Source organism: Podarcis melisellensis, assembly GCF_964234715.1.
Source record: "Podarcis melisellensis genome assembly, chromosome: 11".
Taxonomy (NCBI): domain Eukaryota; kingdom Metazoa; phylum Chordata; class Lepidosauria; order Squamata; family Lacertidae; genus Podarcis; species Podarcis melisellensis.
The window spans coordinates 62,354,447-62,379,906 of NC_138543.1; the positions used below are offsets into that span (position 1 = coordinate 62,354,447).

The 25,460-nt window shown below is 55.9% G+C and overlaps 1 protein-coding gene across 5 annotated transcripts; it reads right to left on the minus strand.

Moving 5' to 3' along the window:
• Nucleotides 1-299: 299 nt before the first annotated feature.
• Nucleotides 300-16,141, minus strand: DNAJB5 (DnaJ heat shock protein family (Hsp40) member B5). 5 transcript variants are annotated; one of them, XM_081929931.1, is made up of 4 exons: nt 16,053-16,141; nt 8,661-8,917; nt 4,995-5,599; nt 300-725 (listed from the first exon to the last, which is right to left on the minus strand). In XM_081929931.1, the coding sequence occupies exons 2-4, from the start codon at nt 8,869-8,871 to the stop codon at nt 492-494; spliced, it is 1,050 nt and encodes a 349-aa protein (XP_081786057.1). In that variant the 5' UTR covers nt 8,872-8,917; nt 16,053-16,141; the 3' UTR covers nt 300-491. The 5 variants fall into 5 exon arrangements, with proteins under 5 accessions (XP_081786057.1, XP_081786055.1, XP_081786054.1 ...); XM_081929929.1 differs by lacking the exon at nt 16,053-16,141 and adding an exon at nt 14,872-15,225; XM_081929928.1 differs by lacking the exon at nt 16,053-16,141 and adding an exon at nt 13,322-13,721.
• Between the last annotated feature and the right edge of the window lie 9,319 nt (nt 16,142-25,460).

Below are 25,460 nucleotides of genomic sequence, written 5' to 3' on the forward strand. Positions count from 1 at the left end.
CTGCTTCTGCAAGGCAGGATCGGACAGCTCCTTGGCACATTGTCCAGCGGCAGCCAGAGCACAGAGTCGCTTAGAGAGGTCCTCAGACCGTCCGCAGGAAGCAGGAGAAAAGTCCGGGTCCTATTTACACCGGAGTGGATTGGGGGTAGCCACGTACCGGGTGCTTCCGCCAGCCGGCTGCTTGTCAAACTGCCCGGTAGAAACCCTCCAGGAGCGGCGAGAGGGGTCTTGAGGCTTGTGCCAGGCTCAAGAGGGAGGGAGAGGGGGAGAGAGCAGGTGGGTGGGTGCCAGCCGGGTCGTGCACACAAGCCAGGCCAGAGCGTCTCTTGGAAAAGGAGGACGTGGGTGGGCAGCCGGGGGCCCTTCCCCCTCCCCGTGCATCGCGAAGGTCGAGTGGACCGCAGCACCCGTGCGTGAAGTATTGCTGCTCGGAAGGCAAGGTGGCCGGCCTGGCAGAGAGGCCGGGGGGCCGTCCAGCCCGGAGGGGGGCCCTAAGAGCAGGGGAGGTGCTGCTTGAGGATCTGCCGGGTCTGGGGGGCTATTCTGTCCGGGAAGCGGACTTTGAACTCTACGATCAAGTCCCCGCGCTGGGTGGGCACCTTGGGGAAGGGCAGCCCCTCGCCACGCAGTCTCTTCACGGTGCCCGGCTTGATGATGTCGTTGCAGGGCAGCGGGATGACGCGCCCGTCCACGGTCGGAATGTTGACGGTGCAGCCGCACAAGGCCTGCAAGAGAAGGAGAAGGCAGGGTTAGGCCAGGCGCAGGGCTTGCAACCAGGAGGAGAAGCGTTGCTCATGCACAATTCGAAGCAGTACGGGTGACGTGCAAACACCAAGAAACAGAGAGAAGATTAAATGCTTAGAAAATTAAAACAATGCAAAATAGATATCAAGACTCAGATAATAAAAAGCAGCACAACTTTATTTTAGGCAGGCTCAGGGAACAGCCGCCAGGTGCACACAATATCTGCTTTTTTACAAAATGCACTTTCTTTCAGAACACTTCTATTATGTCGCCCCTGAACTCCACCCCAAAGGATCAGAAAAGGAAACATCTTGGGGGGCAGAATTATGAAATTCCAGCCTGCAACCTGCACAGAGCCCGAGCGAATGAGCCAGCACAGGCTAAATTTAGACAGGCTTTACGGCTTAATCCCCAGCAAGGGAACCAGAACTGGAGGGGGGGCGGCCGTGACTTCCAGTGCCTGCTCAGCTGTTGCACACACAGCGGCCTTTGCCCGGTTGGCAGCCAGCGGCCTCCAAAGCTCATGAAAGCAAGAGTCACGGGAGGGGGCAGCTTCAGCTTTCAGTCCTGGGGGGGGTGCATGCTACTTCCAGGAAGTTAAAACTTTCGAGGATCCTCTCCTGCCAGCTTCAAGGATAATGGTCTGGAAGGGCGGAGGCAGCAGAGACAGGCCGCCTCAACCAGGGCTATTTTTACCCGCCAACGCAGAAAGATAGCGGCCAAAGGATCTGCCCTGACCCTGACCTGTGTGGGGAAAGAGGAAGATGGCAGGGCGCTCCCTTCGGCACCCTCCTGTCTCTCCCTATCCCCCATATCGTATTTTTCGCTTCATAAGACGCACCTAGTTTTCAGAGGGGGAATGCAAGAAAAAAAAATATTCTTTAAAGGGAGCGCTGAGCAGAGCCTGTATGCATCCCAGACTCTGCTCAGCGCTGCCTTTCACGGGGAAAAGCCCCCAAGCACCACACACACACTCCGCACGGCTCTTTAAAGGGAGCACGGCTCCTGGGGGCTTTTCCAGGAGGTGGGGGAAGGGACTGAGGGGCTAAGCCAGAAGCTAGAACAGTGAGAGGGAGTGCTGCGCAGTGATCCCTCTCACTGTTCTGGCTTCTGGCTTAGCCGCACAGCTTGCATTCACCCTATAAGACGCACACACATTTCCCCTTACTTTTTAGGAGGGAAAAAGTGCTTCTTATAGAGTGAAAAATACGATAATTGTACAGCAGGGAACATAAAACTGGCTGCCCTTTGCCTCTCTCCCGAGGAGACCCTGAGCAGCAAGGCTTGAGGTTCCGGGCTGCTCTGTCTCCCCAGAGACTCTGCAGGTCTGCTAGGCTTCCCCAGGTACATCAGAGGCAACTCCTACCTAGGGACATGAAGTCGTGGCCTTAAGGCAGCCTTCAGAACATACCTGCCTCCAGTGGAAGTGAGTTCCACAGTTTAACAACAAGCAATGCGCTTGCTTTTATGCAGCCTCCTTCCTGGGAGACAGATGTTGCGCTCAAAGGATGAAATAAGAGCGAGATGCTGCATTGAGAAGGAGTCCCGTCCCACCTTCCTCCACGTAAGCCTGGCTGCTGCGACAAGAGACCAGGTCAGCTTGCTCAGATCACCTGGTCCTGGTGGCACCTTGTATCTGGCTGGCACTGCCCCAGGCTGCATATGGCAATGTTTAATAGGTTATTGTATTTTAATATTTTGTTGGAAGCTGCCCAGGGTGGCTGGGAAACCCAGCCAGATGGGCAGGGTATAAATAAAATATTATTATTATTATTAGGCGGAGAAAGAAATGCAGCTGCCTTATTTGTTTCCAGCCCCATTCTATCCTGTTCAGATCCATTTAAAGCTCTCCCTCAGGTCTGTGAGTCCAGAGAGACGTATCCCAGGGCCCCACACCCCCAACACCAGCCCAGAATTATCAGTGTTTCGGCTTGGAAGTCACTGTGTCTCCAGCTCCGCCCCTTTCCCAAGGAGCCACCCGCAGACTTTTAGGAATGGATAAATTTGTTCCAGCCCACAGTATCTCCGGGAAAATCCACACGCCTGAGCACGAAGGCGAGAGATTTCACAGCAGATACCCAAATGGCCCTGACTGGCTCCCAGCCAAAGAGGAAAAGCTGGAGGAGGAAGGCCAGCTGAAGGACTAGGAATGGGAGAGATTGTGGGGGGAGAAGACCAGACAAGCTTGAAGCCCTCAGGCAAGCCAGTCCAGCTCTGCCGCTGAGCAAGAGGGGAGGGGGGCAGCTTCCTTGGAAAGCCCCTTTCATGCCATAGGGAGGCTGAAGATCACTTGACACCGTGCAGAGTGCTAGATGACTTCCAGGCCAGGGAGATGCTGCAGGTGGAGCCAGAGGCTTTGCTATGCAGTTCAGCCCCCCCCCCAGACTTGCAGAAAGTCTTCCTTCTCTCTCCCAGCCTCTCCAAGCGAGGGCACTCACCTTCCTGACAACCCTGCAAGGCAGCTTAAGCCGGGAGGGAGGGAGGTGCCCAAGGCCACTCCATGAGCCAACGGCTGTGACCCAATCCCACCATCACAGCCTGATCCCTACGCCAGCTTCTTCAATGTATTTCCTGTGTGCTGCACAGTGCTTCCCAAACCCGGGTCTCCACCTGGTGTGGGACTACAACTCCCATCATCCCTAGCTAGCAGAACCAGTGGTCAGGGGTGACGGGAGTTGTAGTCCCACACCAGGTGGAGACCCGAGTTTGGGAAGCACTGATGCAGCGTAAAAGGCAGGAGCTTGTGTGCCAATGCAATTGTTTGGGAAGGGTGAGAGCGTGGAAGAATTTGGTGTTGGTGGGAGAGAGGGGGGAAAGGTGAAGACTCAGGGGATCCATTGGGATCCTCTTGAGCCCCCTCCCCACCCCCTCTCGAGCGCCAGAGGAATCCTGCCTTCCCCTAACTTGCCCTCCGTCTCTCTCCAGAGGCGCACCCAGCACAAGGCTCAGTCAGATTCAAAGGTTGTGCAAAGACTGAACTGCACACAAGCCGGGGAATCGGGAGAGGAGGGTAGACTTGTAACAAAAGGCTTATTTTATTTGTTTCCTTCAGACAAAGGCCCGTTCTGTGGGCAGGCGGTAAACAAGTCAATCTTATCGTTTCCTTTAACGGCTGCGACCTTGCAGCATCTTTCAAACAAAGGGGAGAATCGAGGAACTTTCTACATGTCTCAATTTCATTTCATCTCCTGATTTTGGAGGAAGCAGCATCTGGAAGGCTTGCCCTCGCTCTGCCTCTCTTTGCCCAGGCCTACTGGAGTCTGCCTCTGCGGGAATCATGGAATCATAGAACTAAAAGAGTTGGAAGAGACCCCCAAAGCTCATCTAGTCCAACCCTCAGCAATGCAGGGGTTCCTCAACCCCTTCTAGGGTAGGCTATCCTCTTTCTTTGGGAAGCTTCACAGATGCCAGCCTGCCTGCCTGCCTGCACCCCTCAGGGCATCAAGCTTCCTCCCGAGAAGTCATGTTGCTTCACCACATATCACTGAATTGTCGGGCTGGAAGGGACCTCAAGGGTCATCCAGCCCACCCCAGCAATGTTGGAATCGCAGCCGGCAAATCCCTGGCGGAAGGCCTTCCGCCCTCTGCTTGAAAATAATAATAATAATAAAATTTTATTTATATCCTGCCTGAAGCTGGGCTCTGAGCGGCTAACAACAGTAAAATAATACAACATTCTAAAATCAGTTCATTACAAAATCAGTTCAAATCAAATCAATGGCAACCATTGGGCTAGAGTTCTGTGAGGATTACCAAAGGAGGGGGTCAGACTGTGGCCTGGCCAAAGGCCTGGTGGAACAGCTCCGTCCCGCAGGGCCCTAGTCTCTTGTGACAGCGCGTTCCACCAGATTGGAGTCATGGCCGAAAAAGCCCTGGCTCTGGTTGAGGCCAGCCCAACCTCCCTGTGGCCTAGGACCTCCAAGGTGTTTTTGTTTGAAGACCGTAAGGACATACCAGGAGAAGGGGTCCCGTGAAGGAAAGCCCACCACTTTCCCAGCTGCGCTGTCAAACAGCCCTTGCTGCCAAGGCTCCCTTTATCCCGAAGGAACTGCACCCTCCAAAATCCTGGATAATGCAGGAAAGGGGCTCCCCCCGCAAAAGGCAGCCTTTGCCAGGACAGAGTGGGGAAGCAAACAGCAGGGTTGCCCCCAGCCCCTGCCTTCCTGCGCCAACCTCTTGTCTGCAGCCCCAGCAGCCCCACGGGGGACGCGCAGAGCCCCTACCCCGCCCTCCTCGGCCCGCGGACGCACCTCTTTCAGACTGATCATGGCTGTGTAGATGATGTTTGTCCCGTCCCTCCGGAAGAGTGAGTGCGGCTTGTCCTTCAGGATGAAGACGATGTCGGCGGGGATGTTGTCTGGAGTGGCGTCTCCTTCCTTGGGGAAGGTGATCTTGGTGCCCTCCTTCCAGCCGCGCTTGATGACGATGTTCAGGATCTTGTCCTCTGTCCGCATGGTCCGGCCGTCCGGGTTCAGCCGCCGGCGGGTGATCTTCATGCGCTTGGTGGCGCCGTGGTAGATCTCCTCCAGGGACACCTTGAGCTCGTGGACCACGGGCGGATCCTGCACCTTCCGGCGCATGTGGATGGGCTCCGGGTGGCGGCGGTGGACGCCGTTGAGCCCGTTGAAGCCGAACCGGCCAAAGGCACTGAAGGGGTCACCGCCGTCGTCATCGTCGATGTCCATGTCGTCATGGTCGAAGCCGTTGAAGACCCGGGAGCGGCCGCTGGTGAAGAAGATGTCGAAGGGGTTGGAGCCTCCAAAGAAGGAGGCGAAGGTGGCATGAGGGTCTCCGTGGAAGGTGTAGTGGAAGGTGTTCCCAGAGGTGCCCGATGAGCCACCACCGGTTTTGAGCCCTGAAATAGAACCAGAGAGAAAGCGGGAGGGACAGTCAGGCGGGTGCTCTGGAAAGGAGTGCTACAAACAGAACAAATTCACTAAGAGAAGCAGGATGGGGCAGCCTGAATTGGCTGGCCAAGAACCTGGGCACACATTTGATGTCTCCTAGCCAGGACAGCTCTGCTCAGGAGAGGAGAGGAGCTCTTGCGGCCCTGTGAGAACAGGATGCTGGAATAGGTGGGCCATTCAAGAGTCTTAATAGCACAAGGATGGAAAAACGAGGAAATCCCCACCAAAGAACTGTGGCAAGAGAAATGATGGACTCTGCGGAATTGGCAAAACTGACACACGAACTATGTGGTAAGGACAACTGTGACTTTAAAGAAGAATGGGAACCTTTTACAAAGTATTTAAAGAAACAACAAAATGAACTGGGCTCCTTGGCAGGTTTTGAATAAACATTCACTAACTTTTTATTGGTAATATACAGATAGATACGGTAAATTAAGGATCTTTACAATTTTATAATATGCAGAGAATAGCATGTGCTGAGAAACCAGAGAGAGGAGCTGAGGGAAGTCTGGAGGGGCAGGGGAGGAGGGAGCTCTGCTGGAGGCTGCGGGAGAGGAGAGGGCTCTTATGCGCGGGTCCTGCTTGTGGGTTTCTCATCTGGGCATCTGGTTGGTCCCAGTGACAACAGGAGGCTGGGCGAGATGGGCCACTGGCCTCATCCAGCAGCATCTTCACAGGTTCCCCATTGACAGGGCCAGGAACCCAACAGGGCAGGACCCTGAAGCTGTACCAGACCCCAGGGCGCTGGTTCTTTGCCTTTCAGCAAAGAGCTTCTGTACCCCATTAAAGGGCCTTCAATACACCCCCGTTCCCCATGGCCTAACCAGACCACACATCTTGGCAAGGGTTTGCACTGCAAGGAACCCAGCTGAGAATCAGGGAAACTGAGATTCCAGCTGGCATAATTTGGTACTTCAGCACAAAGCCAGTTACAAGGAAGGAGATTCTGACTAAACATCTGGAGCAGCATCTGTCTGGCGGTAAGAGCTGCTAGACAGTGGGACAGACTCCTGTGGGAGGTGGTGGATTCTCCTTTGTTGGAGGTGTTTAAGCAGAGGTTGGGTGGCCGCCTGTCGGGGATGCTGAGATTCCTGAATAGCTTTTAAAGTTTAATAGATTATTGTATTTTAATATTCTGTTGGAAGCCGCCCAGAGTGGCTGGGGGAACCCAGCCAGATGGGCGGGGTATAAATAAAATTATTATTATTATTATTATTATTATTATTATTAATAATAATAATAATAATAATAATATAGCAGGGGGTTGGGCTAGATGACCCTCGGGGTCCCTTCCAACTCTGCAATTCCATGATTCATAAAGTGTGCAGGCAGGGGAGCTTCCTCCCCTCTAAGCCACAAGATGAGGAAGGGTTACTGCAAGAACAGAGTGTGAGCAGGATGCTTCCAAGCCCAACAGGAGATCAGGCGGCAAGACAAACGGCCCTGGGGAGACAGGAGTGCCAGGAGCCCAGAACTTGGGGAGAGAGCAGGGAGCTTGAGAGGCTGCAAAGAGGAGCAGAGCCAGGCCAGCACTTTCTGGGTCCCCATTTAGCAGCCAGCCTGCAGCTGCAAAGCTTTTAATAGCAAGACCTTCTAGTGCAGCATCTCCACAGCTCTGGCCCCACCAGGGAAGAGGACGGAGCGTGGCCAAGAGAGCTCTCTGGCCTCCCAGAGGACCTGCCCCTCCCTCCCTCCTTAGCAGCCAGAGCTTTCACTTTAATCCCATAACCACTGGATCCCAGAGAGAAAGCATCTAAATGGGGCGCCGGGTTCTTCTAAGGACTTCACTTCTTCCCTCAGGAAAGAGAATGGCAGCTTTTAGCTGAAATTACAGCAATTTCACGTTGTCAATCACAACGGTGACCTCGTGAGACACACACCCAAGTCGCAGGAGGCGGCAGAGAACACCTGCCAGATCCCGGCTTTTATTTCCAGACCAAAGCTGGAAGCCAGATGCTCCTTCTGGCATCTCAAAGCTTCCCCGGGAGAGCATCCCATCTTCCTCCGGCCCCTCGCCGCTCTTTGGTCACACGTTAAAAAAAGAAGACTAGCCCTTAAGTTGGCAGAGAAACTGCGTAACTGCAAGGAGGTGGAGGAGAGAGGGAAGGAGCCAGCAGAAGGCCCCAAGAAGTCAGGGCACCAGCTGCTGGCCCACCCCCAGGAGCCCCCCAACCCGTTTCCATGTCCCCTGCCAAACGTCCCCTGCTGCCCCTCCAAATTTGTTTGCAAACTATACTCCAGAAGCTAGATTCACATAGAGCAAATGCACCCAATCCGTGTAACTTGTTCCCATCAAAGAACATGCATTTCCAGGCCGGAATTTGGATAAACTCTGCTGGAGGTTGTTTATCTGAGACCTTCTGCTCAGCAAGTCCCGGGCAGGACCGGCTGATTAACACCGCTGCTATTCCCAGCAGTTCCCTTCCTCCTGCAGAACCTGACATGTTCCCTGCCAACAGCCTGGGTTTGCTTATGAAACAAGGAGCTATTACTAAAATTGGGAAAGGCTCTCTCTCTCTCTCTCACTCACACACGGCAGCATGTACTGAAAAGGAAGCGGAGGAGAAGGAGAAGGCATGAGCCAAGCCTCAATTATGCCACAGGGAAGATGTTTGCACCCACAGATCACGGTGCCAGTGCATTTCCACACACGCCGGGAGGAACCAAGTCCTTGCAAGCAGTGCCATTAAAAGCGCCAGTTTCTCCAGGGAGCTGCCGTCAGCTTTTCCCACAACCCAGGCCCACAAGGGGGCTTTCCTCCCCACTTAGCCGCCTTTGCCGCTCAGGTGAGGGAGGTGCCTCCACAGGTGCCCTTCAAAGGTTATCACAGGGAAGCAAGGAAGACACTCTCTCCGGCACATCAGGCCAGAGGCTGGATTTGGGTGTCTTGAGCCCTGCAAGCCTGCAGCTAGGCAGGGAGGGGCCGTGGCCAGGAGGCAGGCCTAAACCCACCCACCCACCCAAATAAACCGCAAGGTCACTGGCCAGCCAAGAGACCCGGCTTACCTTCTTCCCCGTACTGGTCATAGACGGCCCGCTTCTTGGGGTCGCTCAGCACATCGTAGGCCTCGGCAATCTCCTTGAACTTCTCCTCCGCGTTGGGGTCCTTGTTCTTGTCCGGGTGGTACTTTAAGGCCATCTTCCGATAGGCCTTCTTGATCTCGTCTTCGTTGGCTCCGGACTGGATCCCCAGCGCTTTGTAGTAGTCCTTCCCCATGTTGGTGGTGGAGACCGTCCCGGCCGCCGCCGCAGACTCTTTATTCCTGGGGTGGGAGAGGAGAGAGAGGGAGAGGGGGCGTCAGAAAGGACTCCAGGCTGACCACTGAACGGTTCCAACACACCCCCTCCAGCCCCGGTCAGTCAGTCCACACGACTGCCCGCTAGCTCAGCACCAACCTGCGCTACCGGGGGGGGGGGGATTGGAGGTTCTAGCGCCCCAACGTCCAGGCCGAGTCCTGGGGGAGGCCTCTCAGAGCTCTGCCTGCCGCTGCCCCTGTGGATCTGTCAGCGGTTTGGGATGGGGGAGGGATTTTTACGGAGGTTGACTCACCCTCCTGCTGCACAATTCCCAGGGGCAGAATGCAGAGGGAGCGAGAGGGGTGGTCAGTGTTGTTATTTGGAGGCAGCACCACGTGACGCTGTAACTGGAGAGGGCGGCCGGTTCTGCCAGGCCACAAATAGGTGTGCAGGGAAGGAGCCTTGGGAAGGACAGAACTGGCGGCCCTTGGACCAGACAGCGGAAAAGCAGCTGCCGTGCGTATGTCGAGGGCAGCGTGCGGCCAGCGAGGCGGCAGGTGGCCCTTCCGAGCGCCTGGCCGGTCTCAGCGTTCCCAAAAAGGGGAGGAAGGAGGCAGGGCTGCCAGAGCAAGGGGCAGCGTGGAAGGGGGCAGAGGAATGTGTTCAAAGCAGGCTTCATAACGAAGCAGAACGAGAGGTTAATTAGCCAAGGAAGGATTCCTCCCCCCAGCTTTTCTCTCTCCCTTCTGTGCTTTTGCAGATTGCCTTAAAAGAACTTTTTAGAACAATACAGCACTGGGAGTTCACGCGGGGACACGTTCCCACCATGTACCAGCGGAAAGACGGCAGAGGATGAAGCTGTTAGACAGAGACATCTTGCAATGGGGGGCGGGGGGGGGAGTTATTTTTAAAAGTAAGCGCCGAAGCGAGAGGAGAGCCTGCGATTTGCAGAGGGAAGCCAGAGGAAGTGACCAGGAACGCAGAGAGGACACACCCAGGCAAGCAAGGGGGCATGTCAGATCTAAGGGACGGTGGTCTCTCTTTGCCAGAGCTGGTCAGCTTCTTGCTGTCCACCCCACGCAAAGGTCTCAGACCCACATCCAGCCCAGTCCTCTTGGTTTTCAGGCGCTAGAGCAGACAAAATCCTTCACAAAAGGAAGTCCAAGACTCCAAATTCCTTCCTTTGCAGAACTTCAGAATTCAGGCAGGGATCCAGCTTCCTGTTGCTAACTGCCCTCTCTTTCCGCTGTTTGCAGAACTCTGATGAACCTCAAGGGCTCTCTCACCAACATGCGCACAACACCCTCCCTGCCTGTCCCTCTCATCCCAGGGCCTGGAACGCCCACATCACACCCTGACCTCCGAATAAGATGCCAGGCCAGAACCATCTCTGGGCAATTCCCCACCCAAAATGCAAGAGTCTCAGGCAGGTGCAGGAGGAGCTGTTCAGCCACTACCCCACCTGCAAATTTCCCAGTCAGAACTGGTCCCCAGTGACCTTTGCATAAGCAGGGGGGAACTGAGGGGGAATTTTGTCAGGAAATGCTAAAGCACCCCCTTCCCACTCAATTGCTAGACTGATGAAGTTCACAGTCTTCCCTATATTACATTTATATATATATATATAGATTGCACACACACAAACACAAAAGCAGGAGTCTTTTCACCGAGACTGCACCCGTTCCAGCCCTAGCAACCATCGACTGGATGTCTGCCAAGAGATTCACACACACAGCACGGAAACAACCTCCTCCAAAAAACTGAACAGCTCTGTGAAGGTCACACGTGAGGCCGTAGCAGGAAAGAAACTCTCCCATTCGGCCCCCGCCTCCCTGTTACCTGCTCCGCTCATGGCCTCCCACCCTGCCAAGCTCCTTGGGGCTTCTTGGGGGAGTTCCTCCCCCCAGTCTCCCAAACACCAGCAGTGCCCTCCTTCCTCTCTCCCCACCCGACCCCGGTGGACCAAAAATATTTCTCTGACAAAGCAACCAAGCGCTCGCCTGTCCCAAGTTCCTCCAAGAGGCTCCAGCGGCACCTGGGGTCACAGGATGAAACACCTGCAGCCACTTTGCTCTGGGATACAGAAGGACAGGGTCACGGTCATCAGCCAGCATACTCCTGCAAGGCCCCAAAGTTCCCCATATATTTATCTCCCTTTGCTCGTTTAATCCCCACCACAGCCCTGCAAGGTGGGCCAGGCCGAGAGGTAACGACCAGCCCCCAAGGTCACCCCGCGGAGTGGGGATTCGAACCCTGGTCTCTCCCGGGCCCTCGTCCCACAGTTCAACCACGACACCAACGCTGCCTCTGACGTCACAGTTGCAGACCCCTCTGGCCAAGCAAAGCCCTTAAGACGCCCCCTTCTGCATCTGCACGGCTGAGGCCCTCCTTCTCTGCCGGGCAGAAGGTCAAGGGCCCACTGTGGGTGCCCCCTCCACCGCCAGCCCCACGGCTGCTGACACATGGCGCCCAGAGCACCCCCCCACATCACGCTCAGCCCTTTCCCGGAGAAGCATCTTCTGAAGGGTAAGCCGGGAGACAGAAAGAGAGTGGCTGACACAGAAGCAGCCAATTCCCTCTGTTAATTAGTGAGATCACTAGCTGGAAATAAGGCTCCAGCAGGTGGGGGCAGCGCTGACGGGGCTCCTCAGCCCCACTCATCATGGTGGGAGTTTCTATTGTTAGAGACGCAGGGATCACGGAGGGAGGGGGCAGGCGCACAAGGCGGCCCACGGGAGGTGGGCTTGAAATGCCAGGCTGCATCGGGAGGGAGGGCATTCCCAGGCCAAGCAGCTCACCTGGCGGCAGGTGGCAGCTCTGGAACACACTGGCAGAAAGGAACGCGGAATCCGCGGCAGCGACAGTTACAAGCTGCTGCTGGAGCCAACGTTCCCTGCCCAAGTCTCGGGGGCTTGGCATGGCAACTCGACAGGGACTTCACCCACGGGAATGAGGCCCCGGCCCACCACCAGGGGCCAGGAAGAAAGGCATAGACTTAGGCTCTAAGGGGAGAGCATCTCCTTGCTCCCAGCCGGTCTAGGATGGTGTCCGCTTGCAGAATTAAATTCAGCACAACCTTTCTTGGCCAGGATTCCTGACCACCGCAGGGGGTTGGACTGGATGAGCCTTGGGGTCCCTTCCAGCTCTACACTTCTACGTCTTCTCTGGAGAGGGAGCCTCCAAGAGCCCAGCTCCACTTTGGACCACAGGGGCCTGTGGCTCACTAAGCAGCCATGCGCAGGTTGCCTCTGAGCGGCCCGCCTGCATAAGCAACCCCTGGGAGTTGGGTTAAAGAGCAGTGGGTGAGATCCAACGCCCCCCCTGTGGCGCTGCAGGAGAGCCAGGGGCACAGGTTCATAGGGCACAGTGGGGCAAAGCCCCCTTGGGCAAACCTGGATGGGGCAGGGGACAAGAACAGGGGCAGGAGGGCCGGGACGATAGAGTCCCCTTCCTCTTTCTCCTCTGAACTACAAACCACCTGGGCTTCCACTGGTGGAAAGGGGGGGGCTGCAGAAGGAACCGCAGACTCAGGCGGGACCCTTAAGGGATATGGAGCCCAGCCCCTGCAATGCAGGAAGGAGGGGTGGCAGGGAAGCGAGGAGAGACTCCCCCCAGCCTCAGCAGTGACCCAGCAGGGCCAAGAAGGGCGTGTGGAAGGGCCCCCCCTCCGACAGGCACCACAAGAGCGGAGAGATCTTCTCTGCGTGGGGGCTGCCTGACGTCAAGCCGCAGGGAAGACTGCCAAGCCTCATAGGTCACCGTGCGGCTCCACCATCCTCTCGGAGCAGCACCCCACACAGATTTTGGTAAAACACGACTCGGTGCCTGGATAACCCCCTCCCTGCCACCTGGAGACAGATGCACAGTTTCAGCAGTGCAAGCCTGAGCGTGATTCTCAGGAATCCCTGGGCAGCACAGCCCTACTCGAGCGGAAGGGGGGCAGGAGCCCAGTCCCCCCCCAAGACGCACACAAAACCACACACACCAGCCCTTTCCCACAGATAAATCCACACACAAAAGACTGGACTCAGTCTCTGCTGGAAGCCAAAGGGGAAATGCAAGGCGACCCCCGCCCAGCCCCTTTGCAAAGGGATCCGGACCCCCAAGACCACCCACTAAGCATCTGCTCCCTCTGAAGCACAATCAATATGCATGTCCAGCCCCTCATCCTGCCCCCACCCTGGGCAATGTCAGAGCTGGGTCAGGCGGCCAGGGAGACGTCAGCCCCTCTGATCCTCCAGCAAAGGGAGTGATGGGGGAGAGAGAGAGACAGAAGAGAGGCACAGGCTGTCCTCCTCAAGCTCCCCATCCATCGCCCTCCACAGCAGATGCCAGACGCCGCACACGAGACAAAGATGGATGCCAGCAGACAGACCACCACCCAAGCGTGGCAAACGCAAGCAGGCAAGGCAGGGCGGCCAGCCACTTACCGAAACTTCACAAACACATTCATAGCCCAGGCGCTCATTTTTAAAGGCTCCAGCTTGATCCGGAACATGGCTTGCGGGGCCTGGAGCTCCAAGATGCAGCCGCCGCTGAAAGAGTTGCCCACGAATGGAGGCAGAGGCACCTTCACCACGGCAGCCAGGCTCCAAAAGCAGCCCCCTCCCCAGAGCCAGGAGGAAGAGAGGCCAAGCCGGACAGCGCACCTGGACCCACCGCGCACACCTGGACTCCAAGCCAGCTGTTCAGGAAGAGGGCGAAAGACTTCCCCACAGAGGGAATTTGGGGAGCAGCGGCGGTTCACAAGGCAGCAGCCTCCCAGAAGCTTCCCTTCTGCGCTTTCCCGCAGCCCCCTCCCTCACCGCTTGCCACAGAAAATGCTCAATGAAATCACTCCACAGTCAGGATTCCTCCTCTAATTGGTTTCTCAGACTGAAAAGCAGACCTTACCAGCCTTCCTGCCCAGCTGAGGGGGGGGGGGTCTCTCGCCCTTCTGCTCATCCTCGGAGACTGAGCAGCAGGTGCACAGCCCCACACCGGACAGCCTGTTGGCGATCCTTCCCCATGCAGGACAGAACAGGGCAGGGAATGGGTGGCCAACTCAGCCCCCAGAGTCATCAGGAGTCGGCTTGGCATCTTCAATGAACCGGCGTTTGAGAAGAAGGTGCCAAATTCTTAAGCCTAAGTGGGGAGACAGGCCGCCTCTCAAAAACCCTCTCCCCCCCCCAAAAAAATGCATACTTCAAGGCTTCCACACAAGAGACAACCGGCTCAAAGCTAACGCCGTCCCTGCGAGGTCCACCAGTGTCAGAGAACGCCAAGGAAAGTGACTCTTGCTTGGCGCTGAGTGAAGTTCAGCATCCGCAGCCCTACAGCATCCATCCCCGAAGCACATGTCAAAAGCACCAGCCCCATGCTGACTCCCGAGTCTAACTAACACCTGTGCATGCAGTCACTCTACTTCCTGAAACTCTGGCGCCCAAGTGAGCGCAAGTAAGCAGGAGACCTCACCGCTGAGCAAAGAGGCAGCTGGGGACGACCCGGGAGCCGCTCTGCTCCAAAAGCCACGCTGCCGCTGGACGTCCATCCGAAGCCCCAGCAGCAGCAGCCACAAGGAAGAGCCCGAGAGATCCCCGTCCAGGGATCCCTCCCGGTCACACTCCCCGATCACCTGGTCCGCTTCAGAGTCCCCAACCCCACCCCAGCCGGATTTTGCAGGCAGACAAAAAAAAAGGCAAACAACAGCCACACAATGGTCCTTCTCAAACAATCCACAGCCGTCCCCTGAGATTCCAGAGAAGCCCAGACCGGACCAGGGGACCAGATGTCCCCAGAGCTGGCAGCGGCTCCTCTGCCCCCTAAACAATGGGGCATTTCACCCACCACCGAACCAGAGGCAGGCACAGCTGCCTGGCCCCGACCCCGAAGGGATGCAGCTGGTGTCGGACCCCCAGGGAGGGGGGTGTTCTTCCGCATCCCCTGCCTGAGGCTGGGCAGGGAGAGCGGAGTCCCAATCCGGAGAAGAGAAAGCGGGTACCTCTCCACGCGGCTCCAGAAGAGCAGAATTGCTGGCATATCAGCGGAGGGAGTCACTCGTAGTGGTGGTGGCAGCAGCAGCAGCGCTCAAAGCCCAAGTTTGGTCAAGGCGCGCAGAGTGTGCGGGAGCGAGCGAGGGCTGGAGCGCGCACAGGCACCCGCAGGCAGGCAGGCAGGCAGGCAAGGCAGGAATGCCGTGCGCTGGCTCGGGCGGGCAGAGGGACCCTTCCAGCGCCGCCAGCGACGACGACAAAGACGGCAGGGAGTCAGCGTGCAGAAATGTCATGATTACACTCCGGGTGAATCATCGCCAGCCATGCCCACCCGGTGCCCACACAGGCAGCAGCGCCAGGGGAGAGGGAGCCGGCAGCAGCGGCCGCCTCCAGACCCCTCCCCACTCCTCCACCCCCCCCCGCACCCACAGCAGGGAAGTCAACTCTCGCCCCTCCTGGCAGCTGGCACTCCAGATGCCCCTGAAGAGGTTGAGGGGCTCTGCCCCACTTTGCAGCTGGGACTGGGAAGTGGAGGGGATGTCCAGAGGCATCATGTCAGGACAGACAGGGTGGAAGAGGAGGAGGGGGGAGTTTGGCTGGGCTGGGGGGACGACATCCCCAGGGCCCCCCCAGGAGACCCCCCAAGTGCCCTGCTCGAGGTAGGGGAGGGTCGTCCTCTCCTCCCCACTCCCCTCCCCCGCAGCAGGGAAGTCAACTCTCGCCCCTCCTGGCAGCGGGCAAAGGCCCGACCGACACCCCTGGCGAGGGGGGGCTCTGCCCCACTTCGCAGCTGGGACTGGGGGGGCAGGGGAAGCGCCCCGAATGGGAAGCGGAGGAGACGTCCCTGGGCATCATGTCCGTTTAGCTGGGCTGGGGGGAGCGACATCCCCCCCCCAGGAGACCCCCCCCAACCAGTAATTGGAGCCCGGCCTGGGAAAGTGGGGAGGGGGCGACAAGTCCCTGGGGGCATTATCCGCGTGTGTCCCCCCACCGGCCCAAGGAAGGGGGTCGAGTTCCAGCCCCCCCCCCATATCTACCCCGGGGGGGGGAGCCCACTAGCCTTTTCCAGGGGGCGTTGAGGGGGCGGGGCCAGAGCCAAAGCCCCGCCCCCTGCTCCTCGCCCCTCGCCCCGGAGGGCCCCGCCGCGTCCCCCTTCCTCCGCCTCCCCCTCCGAGCGAGCGAGACTCACCTCCGTCCCGTCCCGTCCCGCCCGCCTCCCTCGGCCGGGCCCTCTGGCGCGCGGGACCGGGCGCCCGCCCCTGCCTAGCAACGGCCCGCTCCTGCGCCGCCCTCGCGCGCCTATTGGCCCCGCCCGCTGCCCATCCCGACGAGACGCCGCTCCCCTTGGAGAACGAGGGGGGAAGCTCCGCCCCCTCCGCCCCGCCCCGCCCCCGCTCCCCTCCCTCAGCCTCCCTCAGGCTCGCTCTCTCGATTGGCCGCGCTGCCAGCCAGTCACACCCATTCTCTTCTGTCATTGGTCTCTAGCAGACCGGGGAGCGGCCCCCTCCGCGTGCGCCCTCGCCATTGGCCGGAGCTGCCTCGCGTGCCGGTTTGGGCCCCGCCTCCCGGCGCAAAGAGAAGCGCGCGGGAGGCTTCTGGAAGCCCCGTGACGTCACAATGGGGAGCGCTCCAACCAGGGAGCCTCCGGCGGGAGGCCACGCCCACCGGGCGGGCGGGGCGCCACGTGGGGCGCCGCTGCACGCGAGTAAATGCTGCCCGGCCCGGCGGCCTCCTCGCCCGACCGGGGCTCCGCACGAGCCTGGCCTCCGGAGGCGAGCTGGCGCGGGATCGTGGCCTCGCATGCCGCTTACTCGCGAGGAAGCCGCCCTGGCCCCCGCGACCCTTGCACGATGCATTCGTGAAGTTTGCGCCTGCAAAGGCTTCGTCCTTTCCGTCCCGTGCCAGTCCCGGAACTCCTGCTGCTGAGAGTGGATCTCCGCAGGGCAGCTCGGGTCCTTAGCTGCATTTATACAGCAGGTTGTTTGCTCCAAGGAGTTTCAGGCGGCGTGCACGTTTCCCCAACACGCCCCTCATTTAATCCCCACAAGAGCCCTGCGAGGTAGTGGTGGTTGTTTAGTTGTGTCTGCCTCTTCGTGACCTCCCGCAGTTTGGTCCAACTCATGCTGGCAGCTTCGAGAACACTGTCCCACCATCTCGTCCTCTCTCGTCCCCTTCTCCTTGCGCCCTCCATCTTTGCCAGCATCAGGGTCTTTTCCAGGGAGTCTTCTCTTCTCATGAGGTGGCCAAAGTCTTGGAGCCTCAGCTTCAGGATCTGTCCTTCCAGTGAGCACTCAGGGCTGGTTTCCCTCAGAATGGAGAGGTCTGATCTTCTTGCAGTCCATGGGACTCTCCAGAGTCTCCTCCAGCACCAGAATTCAAAAGCATCAATTCTTCCGTGATCAGCCTTCTTTGTGGTCCAGCTTTCACTTCCACACATCATTACTGGGAAAACCATAGCTTTAACTATACGGACCTTTGTTGGCAAGGTCAAGGTAGTGGTACACACCCACAAAGGCACCCCAGTGAGTTTTATGGGCAAGTGTATGGATTCGAACCCTTGTCTCTCTCAGGACCTGTTCCTGTGCTCTAACCACTATGCCACACTGGCTTTCCACTCTGTAACAGCAAAGCAATGGCAAAACAGAAGGATGTTCGGATGGGCCAGTGTAAAAGCCTCCCCTAAGCTGCTCCTTTGGCTTCAACGACCTGTGGCTGAATGTCGGGTAAGGAGGCACCCCAGAGAGGCCCTAGGATTGCAGCCAAGCCATTGTGGCCGATGCCCTGGGCTGCGACCTGATCTTGGTGCCAGCTTTGACCTTGGCAACAGCCGTCTGTGGCAGTCTTTGCCTCTTGCTCTCCCTTCCATGTAACCCAAAAGAGCTGTGCCTCTTTGAACGGGCGAGTTTAGAAGAGCCAAGGCAGCCTGCGCCACCTGCCTCTTGGGTCAAAGGAACGCCAGGATGGAGCAGAAGTCATCCCTTTATTTTTAACAATTGCATAGAATCCCACAAGCAGCATTTGAGCACAAGAGCAGCCCTCTCCGCTCCTGCAGTTCCTAGAAACTAGTATTCGGAAGACGCATCACTGCCTCTGACTGTGGATGCAGTGCATAGCCATTGTGGCTAGTAGCCCCTGATAGCCCCCTGATCCTCCATGAATTTGTCTCATCCTCTTTTGAAGCTGCCTAGGCTGTTAAACCACAGAGCCTAGGACTTGCCAATCAGAAGGTCAGCAGTTCGAATCCCCTCAACGGGGTGAGCGCCCGTTGCTCAGTCCCTGCTCCTGCCAACCTAGCAGTTCAAAAGCAAGTCAAGTGCAAGTAGATAAATAGGTACCACTCTGGTGGGAAGGTAAACGGCGTTTCCATGCGCTGCTGCTCTGGTTTGCCAGAAGCGGCTTAGTCCTGCTGGCCACATGACCCAGAAGCTGTACTCCGGCTCCCTCGGCCAGTAAAGCGAGATGAGCACCACAACCCCAGAGTCGGCCATGACTGGACCTAATGGTCAGGGGTCCCTTTACCTTTACCTTAGGCTGGTGACCACCCCTGCTTCCTGCCTTCTTGCATTCTACAAAGGACAAAGAAGCAACAGACACAAATTCAGAATGTTTCCATCTCCCTAGACATCCTGCTGCTGCCTGGAAAGTTGCCTTCATGCAGCAGAGTGACGGAGCAAATTGGAGCTGAATTGGAGCAAATAAGCAAGTGTGATTCTGTTCATTGGGGACTGAAGGAAAATAATGGCTTCCTGTCCCGCTTTAGGTGTTAATTTGCTTAGCAGCAAATACAGTTGTTCCGCCACCAATTACTGCAGGTCACTGCTTAATTTGCATAGGTCTAGCCTGTAATTGAAGGGTCACAGGCTGTACTTATCTGCTATTATGTCCCATTGTTTACCATTCTCTCACCTTCCAACTCAGAATGAGACCAACACTCCACGCATCTGGTGATGTGGACTCTAGTCATAGTAGTCTATTGTGCCGTAATAAACCTCTTCCCCTTTATTTCTCTTCCCCTTTATTGCTACATAAACATTCAATAGAAGAGGGTGCATTATTCTGCCGGGGATGAATGAAAAATGGCCCGTTTTGAAAGTCTGCCTTGACGTCGTTCCTTTCAAATCCTTATGTAACAGATCACCTTTAGCAGGACAGCATAAGGACATAAAGAGGAGTGGGAAGGATTGGGCCAAATGTCAATCAACACCTGTATCCTCTTCTCACAGGGGCCAAGTGATGCCTCAATGGGGAACCGACAAGCGGAAATTGGGTGCAACAGCACCCTCCTGACCTGTGGTTCCGAGCAATGCCATTCAGAGCCTCCACACTGCCTCTGACAGTGAAGCGCAGCCATTAATCACCCTCCCCTCCTCCATGAATTTGTCTAATCCTCTTTTAAGGCCATCCCTGCCTCTTGTGGACACGAACTGTGTGCTGTGTTATGTCTATCCTGAAAGTTAAGGATGCAGAGGCCGTTCAGCTCCCGGCACAAAAAGGCTTCAGAATCCACTCAGCCAGAATCTACAAGAATCTGGCTTTCCCACAGGAAGTAGCGAACGCCTGGATCTTACCCTGGGATTTTGGCAGAGGGCAGGGTGAGGCTAGCAGAACAACAGACGGGATGCCCAGCAGTCCCAAGTTTTTACACTGGGCAACAAGAATAGACTTGGCAGAGCTCGTCAGACCTGTGCACCCAGGCAGAAAGAGAGTTGAAACAGAAGGGATTGCATCATGCAGGATGCTCTGCCCATCCCAGAATATGCTCAGACATGGGCTTCTGGTAGCCTTAAGGGGAAGCAGGGCCATCCCAGGGGAGCAGCTACTCCAGAGAGCACCTCATCTCTCTGAGGATGCCTCCTGCCTTAGAGAGAAATCCACACAATTTCTGGACCCCGTTGATGTTCATCGAGCTCCTCGGAATTTGCTCATCGTTCTGCCAGCAACTCCAAGACAAGGCTGGGAAAGGGTGGTGCTTGCATGTTGTGTACACATAGATGCCTGCCGTTCCGGAGATGTTTTCCTTGCCCTGTCTATGTGGTGATGAGGGTGACCGTGACACAGATCATTCCCAAGTGATGAGCATTATCTCCGCTCTGTAAACAGAGTTTTAAGAGACTTGCTCACAGCGCTTGCAGAATGATGGACCATCTTCCGAGGCAACACTTTTGCTCAGAGACTTCCATGCTATTTCAGAGGATTGCTAATGTGTGACGGAAAGCAGAAATGAAGCGTGTTTTTCTTTTTAAAAAATTGAATGTACATGCTAGCCTGTATTAATGCTATGTTTATACTGCAGACACCTGCAAAAATCACCTCCGTTGACAAGTGTGAAAGTGGTCTAAGCATTAGATCACCACAGCTACACTCCAGTTCCTAGTCCAGGTTCTACCCTAATTCCAACCTAAGACTGGACGGCACCCAGAACCAATAAATTCACCATTCCGAAATTTTGCTCCAGCATTCTGTGTCCAAGAGTGCCCAGCCAGACACCATGAAATGTGAAAGCACAACTCGCTCTCCGTTGCTGTTTATCCCCAGCAGAGCCTGACTGTCCCATCTACTATTCAATGCACACAGGCAGGGGCTGTTACTTGGAAGGAAGACAGAGAAATTTGTTCAGGCAGGGAACGGTACAGGCTCAGCAGCAGACACAGGGCTGGCTCTTGTCAGCAATTCTGCTGCAGCATTCTGCACCAGCCACAGCCTTCAGCCCAAGCAGGAGGGAAGCCCCACAGAGAATGCATTGCAGTAATCCAGTCTTTCATTTTGAAGAGGATCTCGTTCCGAAGTGTGGGTTCCACCACGCCAAAAGCTGTGTGAGGCACCCACAAGAAGGGCCTCAGTCAATCCCTTCAGTGTCCAAGCTAGAAAGACACCCTCTTTATAATAAATGAAACTGCAAGCTCTTTGGGGCAGGGACTTATCTTGTTTCCCCACATTGCTCTGTAAGGAGAGCCAGTGTGGTGTAGTGACTAGAATGAAAGACTAGGACCCAGGAAACCAGGGTTCAAATTCCCACTGGGCCATGAAGCTCGCTGGGTGATCTGGGGCCAGTGGCTGCCTCTCAGCCTAACCTACCTCACAGGGTTGTTGTGTGGATTAAAAGAGGAGGGGACCAATCATGTAAGTCACCTTGAGCTCCTTGGAGGGTAAAGGTGGGATATATATGCACTGAATAAAGAAAGTGACATATAAGCTTAACAACAAGAACAATGGCAGTGATATGCAGACACACCAACTGGCAGAATCTTCAAATTCACTTGGGCAAGTCCAGGGCAACGTTCCCGGAGACTTAACCCATTAGGACCCAACTGCAAGATCCTTCACAGACACAAGGGATGTAGTCTGTGGCAGGAGCCCTCAGAAGAGAAGCACCAGTGGCCAAACACTGCAACCCTTCCACACACAGATGGGCACCCTCTGCAAAAGTTGCAGCCTTGCACACGAAAATCTCCCCGAATCCCCACTGGCAAACTTTAGCTGCTTAAAAACCCCTCCAAACTCACAAGTAAGTCCTCTTCCTGCTTCTTTTGTGGTGGGTCTGCCGATTCCTCTCCCACTCAATTTAGTGCATTCGGGGGGGTCCCCGTCCTCTTTGAGACCTCTTTTTTCAGGGGGGATTTTGGCTCTCCAAGATCTTTCCTAGATGTGGCTCTCACCTCCCGATGCCCTTCTGCCACCCTCTGTGCCCAGGTACATAATCACCGCCTCTCCTCCTCCCCTGGCCCTCCCCTGTCACATGGCCTCTGGGCTCCACTTCCCAGCTGCTCTGTGGGGCCTCCCCATTGCCCAAAGGGGTGGCCCCACGGCTCTCATTGTCACCAGGCAGGCAGGCACCCTGGAGAGGATGACAGCCCTCCTTCAGGATGACGTCGGGGAAGAGAGGCTGGCTATTTGCCACCTACAGGATGTGAGCAAGTGCCATCAAGGAATCCTCTCATCTTGCTGACAGGGAGTATTTATGGGATGGGCTCCTCTTGGAGCCGGCAAGGTAAATATTTTCCCTGGATTATCAGCTGGGATCCTTGAGTCATCTCGGTTGGAACCTGCCACTGGATCCGCCCAAGTCTCCAAAAAGGCTGCTGCACCCAGAGAAGGGGTGGCCTAATCCAGTCTCCATGGCAACCGCTTGAAGGATGCTTTGGTCCATGGTGACATGCAGTTCTGTGCTGCTCAGCCCCTTCGCCCTGGACTGAAATCCATTGAGGAAGTCAATAGGGGGGGGGGGGGCGAGGCCCAAATGTTCTCAATAAGGAGCAGCCCAGCAGGGGGACTCGGCTCCATTCAGGCAAGGCAGGCTGGCTGGATTTCCATTCAGAAAGAAGGCTGGGATTTCAGGCTGAAAGCAGAGGATTTCAGGAGCCTTCCCTAAAGAGAGGAGAAGACTGGGGTGGGCAGGGGAGACTTCCAGGGGCCAGACACAGAGGGCCACATTTAGACCCTGAGCAGGCATTTGAGTCCCGCCACAGACTTCTATTCTGCAATCAAGTCCTGCTCTCACCTTCACAGATTGCCAGTGGCGCAATTTTCCTGACACTGGTGAGAATCCTTGCTCTCTGGCTGAGGTTTCAGGTCGAGAGAAGCCTGGCTTGCTGGCTGGCTGGAGCTGTCCAGGCACACCAGTGGCACAACCAACTCTCCACCGGCCCCTCCGCCTGCAACCCCACACAGCACCCCTTCCAAAGTGGGGGGAAATGTAAAGCCTGGTTCATGGAACCAATGTTTATCCCCAAAAAATGCACTCCTGCACGAGAACATAAATATAGCTTGCTGGATCAGGCCAGTGGCCCATATAGACCAGCGCCCTAATCTCACAGTGGCCACCCTCTTTTAAAGTCATCCAAGGTGGCAGCCACCATCAACACCTTTTGTTAAACCGTGGAACTGCCCACCACTGGAGGCAGCCATGGCCACCAACTTTGATGGCTTTAAAAGAGGATTGGGCAAATCCATAAAGAAGGAGAGAGCTATCAATGGCTACGAGCAACAATGGCTTTGCTTCCACGGTCAGAGGCAGTGGTGCTTCTGAATCCCAGTCTCTGGAAACCACGGAAAGGGAGATGAATCTTGAGTTCGAATCCTGCTTGCTGCTTTCCCTTGGGGGCATAGGTTGTCTGCTATGACAACAGCAGATCCTCCAAGTGTCCCTATTTTCCAAGGACAGTCCTGGATTTACAGAAGCCACCCTGGTTTCTGATATGACCCTGTAATGTCTCAATTTTCCTTAGGCGCTACCTTGGAAGGTGATCCGGAAACTGCAACTAATCCAGAATGCGGCAGCTAGACTGGTGACTGGGAGTGGCCACCAAGACCATGTAACACTGGTCCTGAAAGATCTTCATTGGCTCCCAGTACATTTCCAAGCACAGTTCAAAGTGTTGGTGCTGACCTTTAAAGCCCTAAATGGCCTCGGTCCAGTACACCTGAAAGAGCATCTCCACCCCCATCGTTCTGCCTGGACACTGAGGTCCAGCTCTGAGGGCCTTCTGGTGGTTCCCTCGTTGCAAGAAGCCAAGTTACAGGGAACCAGGCAGAGGGCCTTCTTGGTGGTGGCGCCCATCCTGTTGGAACACCCTCCCATCAGATGTCAAGGAAATATCCAACTATCTGACTTTTAGAAGACATCAGAAGGCAGCCCTGCATAGGGAAGTTTTTAATGTTTGATCTTTTATCATGTTTTTAATATTCTCTTGGGAGCTGCCCAGAGTGGCTGGGGAAACCCAGCCAGATGGGTGGGGTATAAATAATACATTATTATTATTATTATTATTATTATTATTATTATTATTATTATTATTATTATTATTATTATCATCATCATCATCATCATCAGGACGTCCATATTTTCATCAGAGAAATGTTTGATCAGGATACTGAAGCAGATGGGCAGTTGCCCTGATCCAGCAAGATCTTCTTCTGCAAGGGAGAAGAACGCTTTTCCCGGAGGAAAGGACTATCAATTTGTGGCACTACCCACAATGGTTACGCTTTGCCCTAATGGTCAGAGGCAGCCCTGCTTCTGGATCCCAGTCGCTGGAAACCGCAGGAAGGGAGATGAATCTGGCGCTCGAATTCCGCCTGCGGGCTTCCAGTCTGGGCACCTGTTGGGCCACTGGGAGAGCAGGATGCGGCCCCACGTAGCCACTGAACCGGCTCCTCTGGTGTTCTTCTGCTCAGAAAGCTACGGATTACTTCGTCCTCCGGTTGCTTCGCAGAATCCCCCTCCCTTTTTCTGTTTTTTGTTTCCAGGCTGCTTCCACTCTTGCCAAGCGGAGGCGGCGTTAATGAACGCTATCCCCATTTCAACCTGAGCCGGTTCTCCGCCTGGCGCGCCGCGGCTGCCAGCTGGGTGGTTTCTCCCCCCGCTTGTGTTATGCAAAAGTCATTCACCGCCTTGCCAGCCAGGCAAGTTTCCCCGGGAAGCAGCACAGCCCATTGCTTCCTCTCCCGTTGACCCCTCCAGCTTGCTCTCAGTGTGCCAGCCACACCTCTCTCCTGGCGCACGGGCGCTCACTGAAAGGGCTAACGGGCACCCGGAAAGCGCCCACCAGAGGCTCCATCTCGCGCTTGCAGATGTTCCCCACGTTCCCTTGAAACGCTTCCCCCTTTCTTCCTCCCTGGGGGGCTCCCGTTTCCTTCCATGCCGGCGAAAAACAGGATGCCGCCGCCAGAGGCGTAACGTGCGCGCCCTGATCCGACCAGCTGCTTCTGCGCTGAGTAATGCCTGAGCAGGGCTGCTTTCCCCAGGCTGGGTGAGGCCTGCTAGTTAATGAGAGCAATTGGAGGTAATTGGGCTGGAAGAGCCTCCAAATGGGGCAGGGCAGCCGCAGACACGTGTCGTTTTGAGGAGGAGCAGGGAACGTGAGCCTGGGAAAAGTCATAGGAGAAGTCGCGGTCAGAAGGACTTTCTGGGGAACAAACCACCTCGGAAGGTGGTGGACTCTCCTTCTTCCGAGGTTTTCAAAAAGAGGTTGGATAGCCATCTGTCCTGGATGTTTTAGCTGAGATTCCTGCATTGCAGGTGTCCGGCTGGATGGCCTTTGGGGTTCCCTTCCAACTCTACAGTTCTATGATTCTATGGCCTCAGAGGGTGATGGCCTCTCCTTCGATGGAGGTTTTAAAGTAGAGGTTGGGTGCCCATCCGTCAGGGATTCTTGAGCTGCAGTTTTTACACTGTAGGGCGTTGGACTTGATAACCCTTTGGTGTCTCTTCCAACTCTACGATTTTATTATTGTAAATTGTGGCATGAGAATTGCGATTTAGGACTAGGTGAATTTGAAGCTGTGGCTTATATTGCACACTTTCTCAGCTGTAGATTCAGGTAGGTAGCCATGTTGGTCTGACGCAGTCGAAATAAATTAAAAAATTGTTCAGTAGCACCTTAGAGACCAACTAATTTTGTTCTAGGGACGCGGGTGGCGCTGTGGGTTAAAGCCTCAGCGCCTAGGGCTTGCCGATTGAAAGGTCAGCGGTTCGAATCCCTGCAGCGGGGTGCGCTCCCGCTGCTCGGTCCCAGCGCCTGCCAACCTAGCAGTTCGAAAGCACCCCCGGGTGCAAGTAGATAAATAGGGACCGCTTACCAGCGGGAAGGTAAACGGC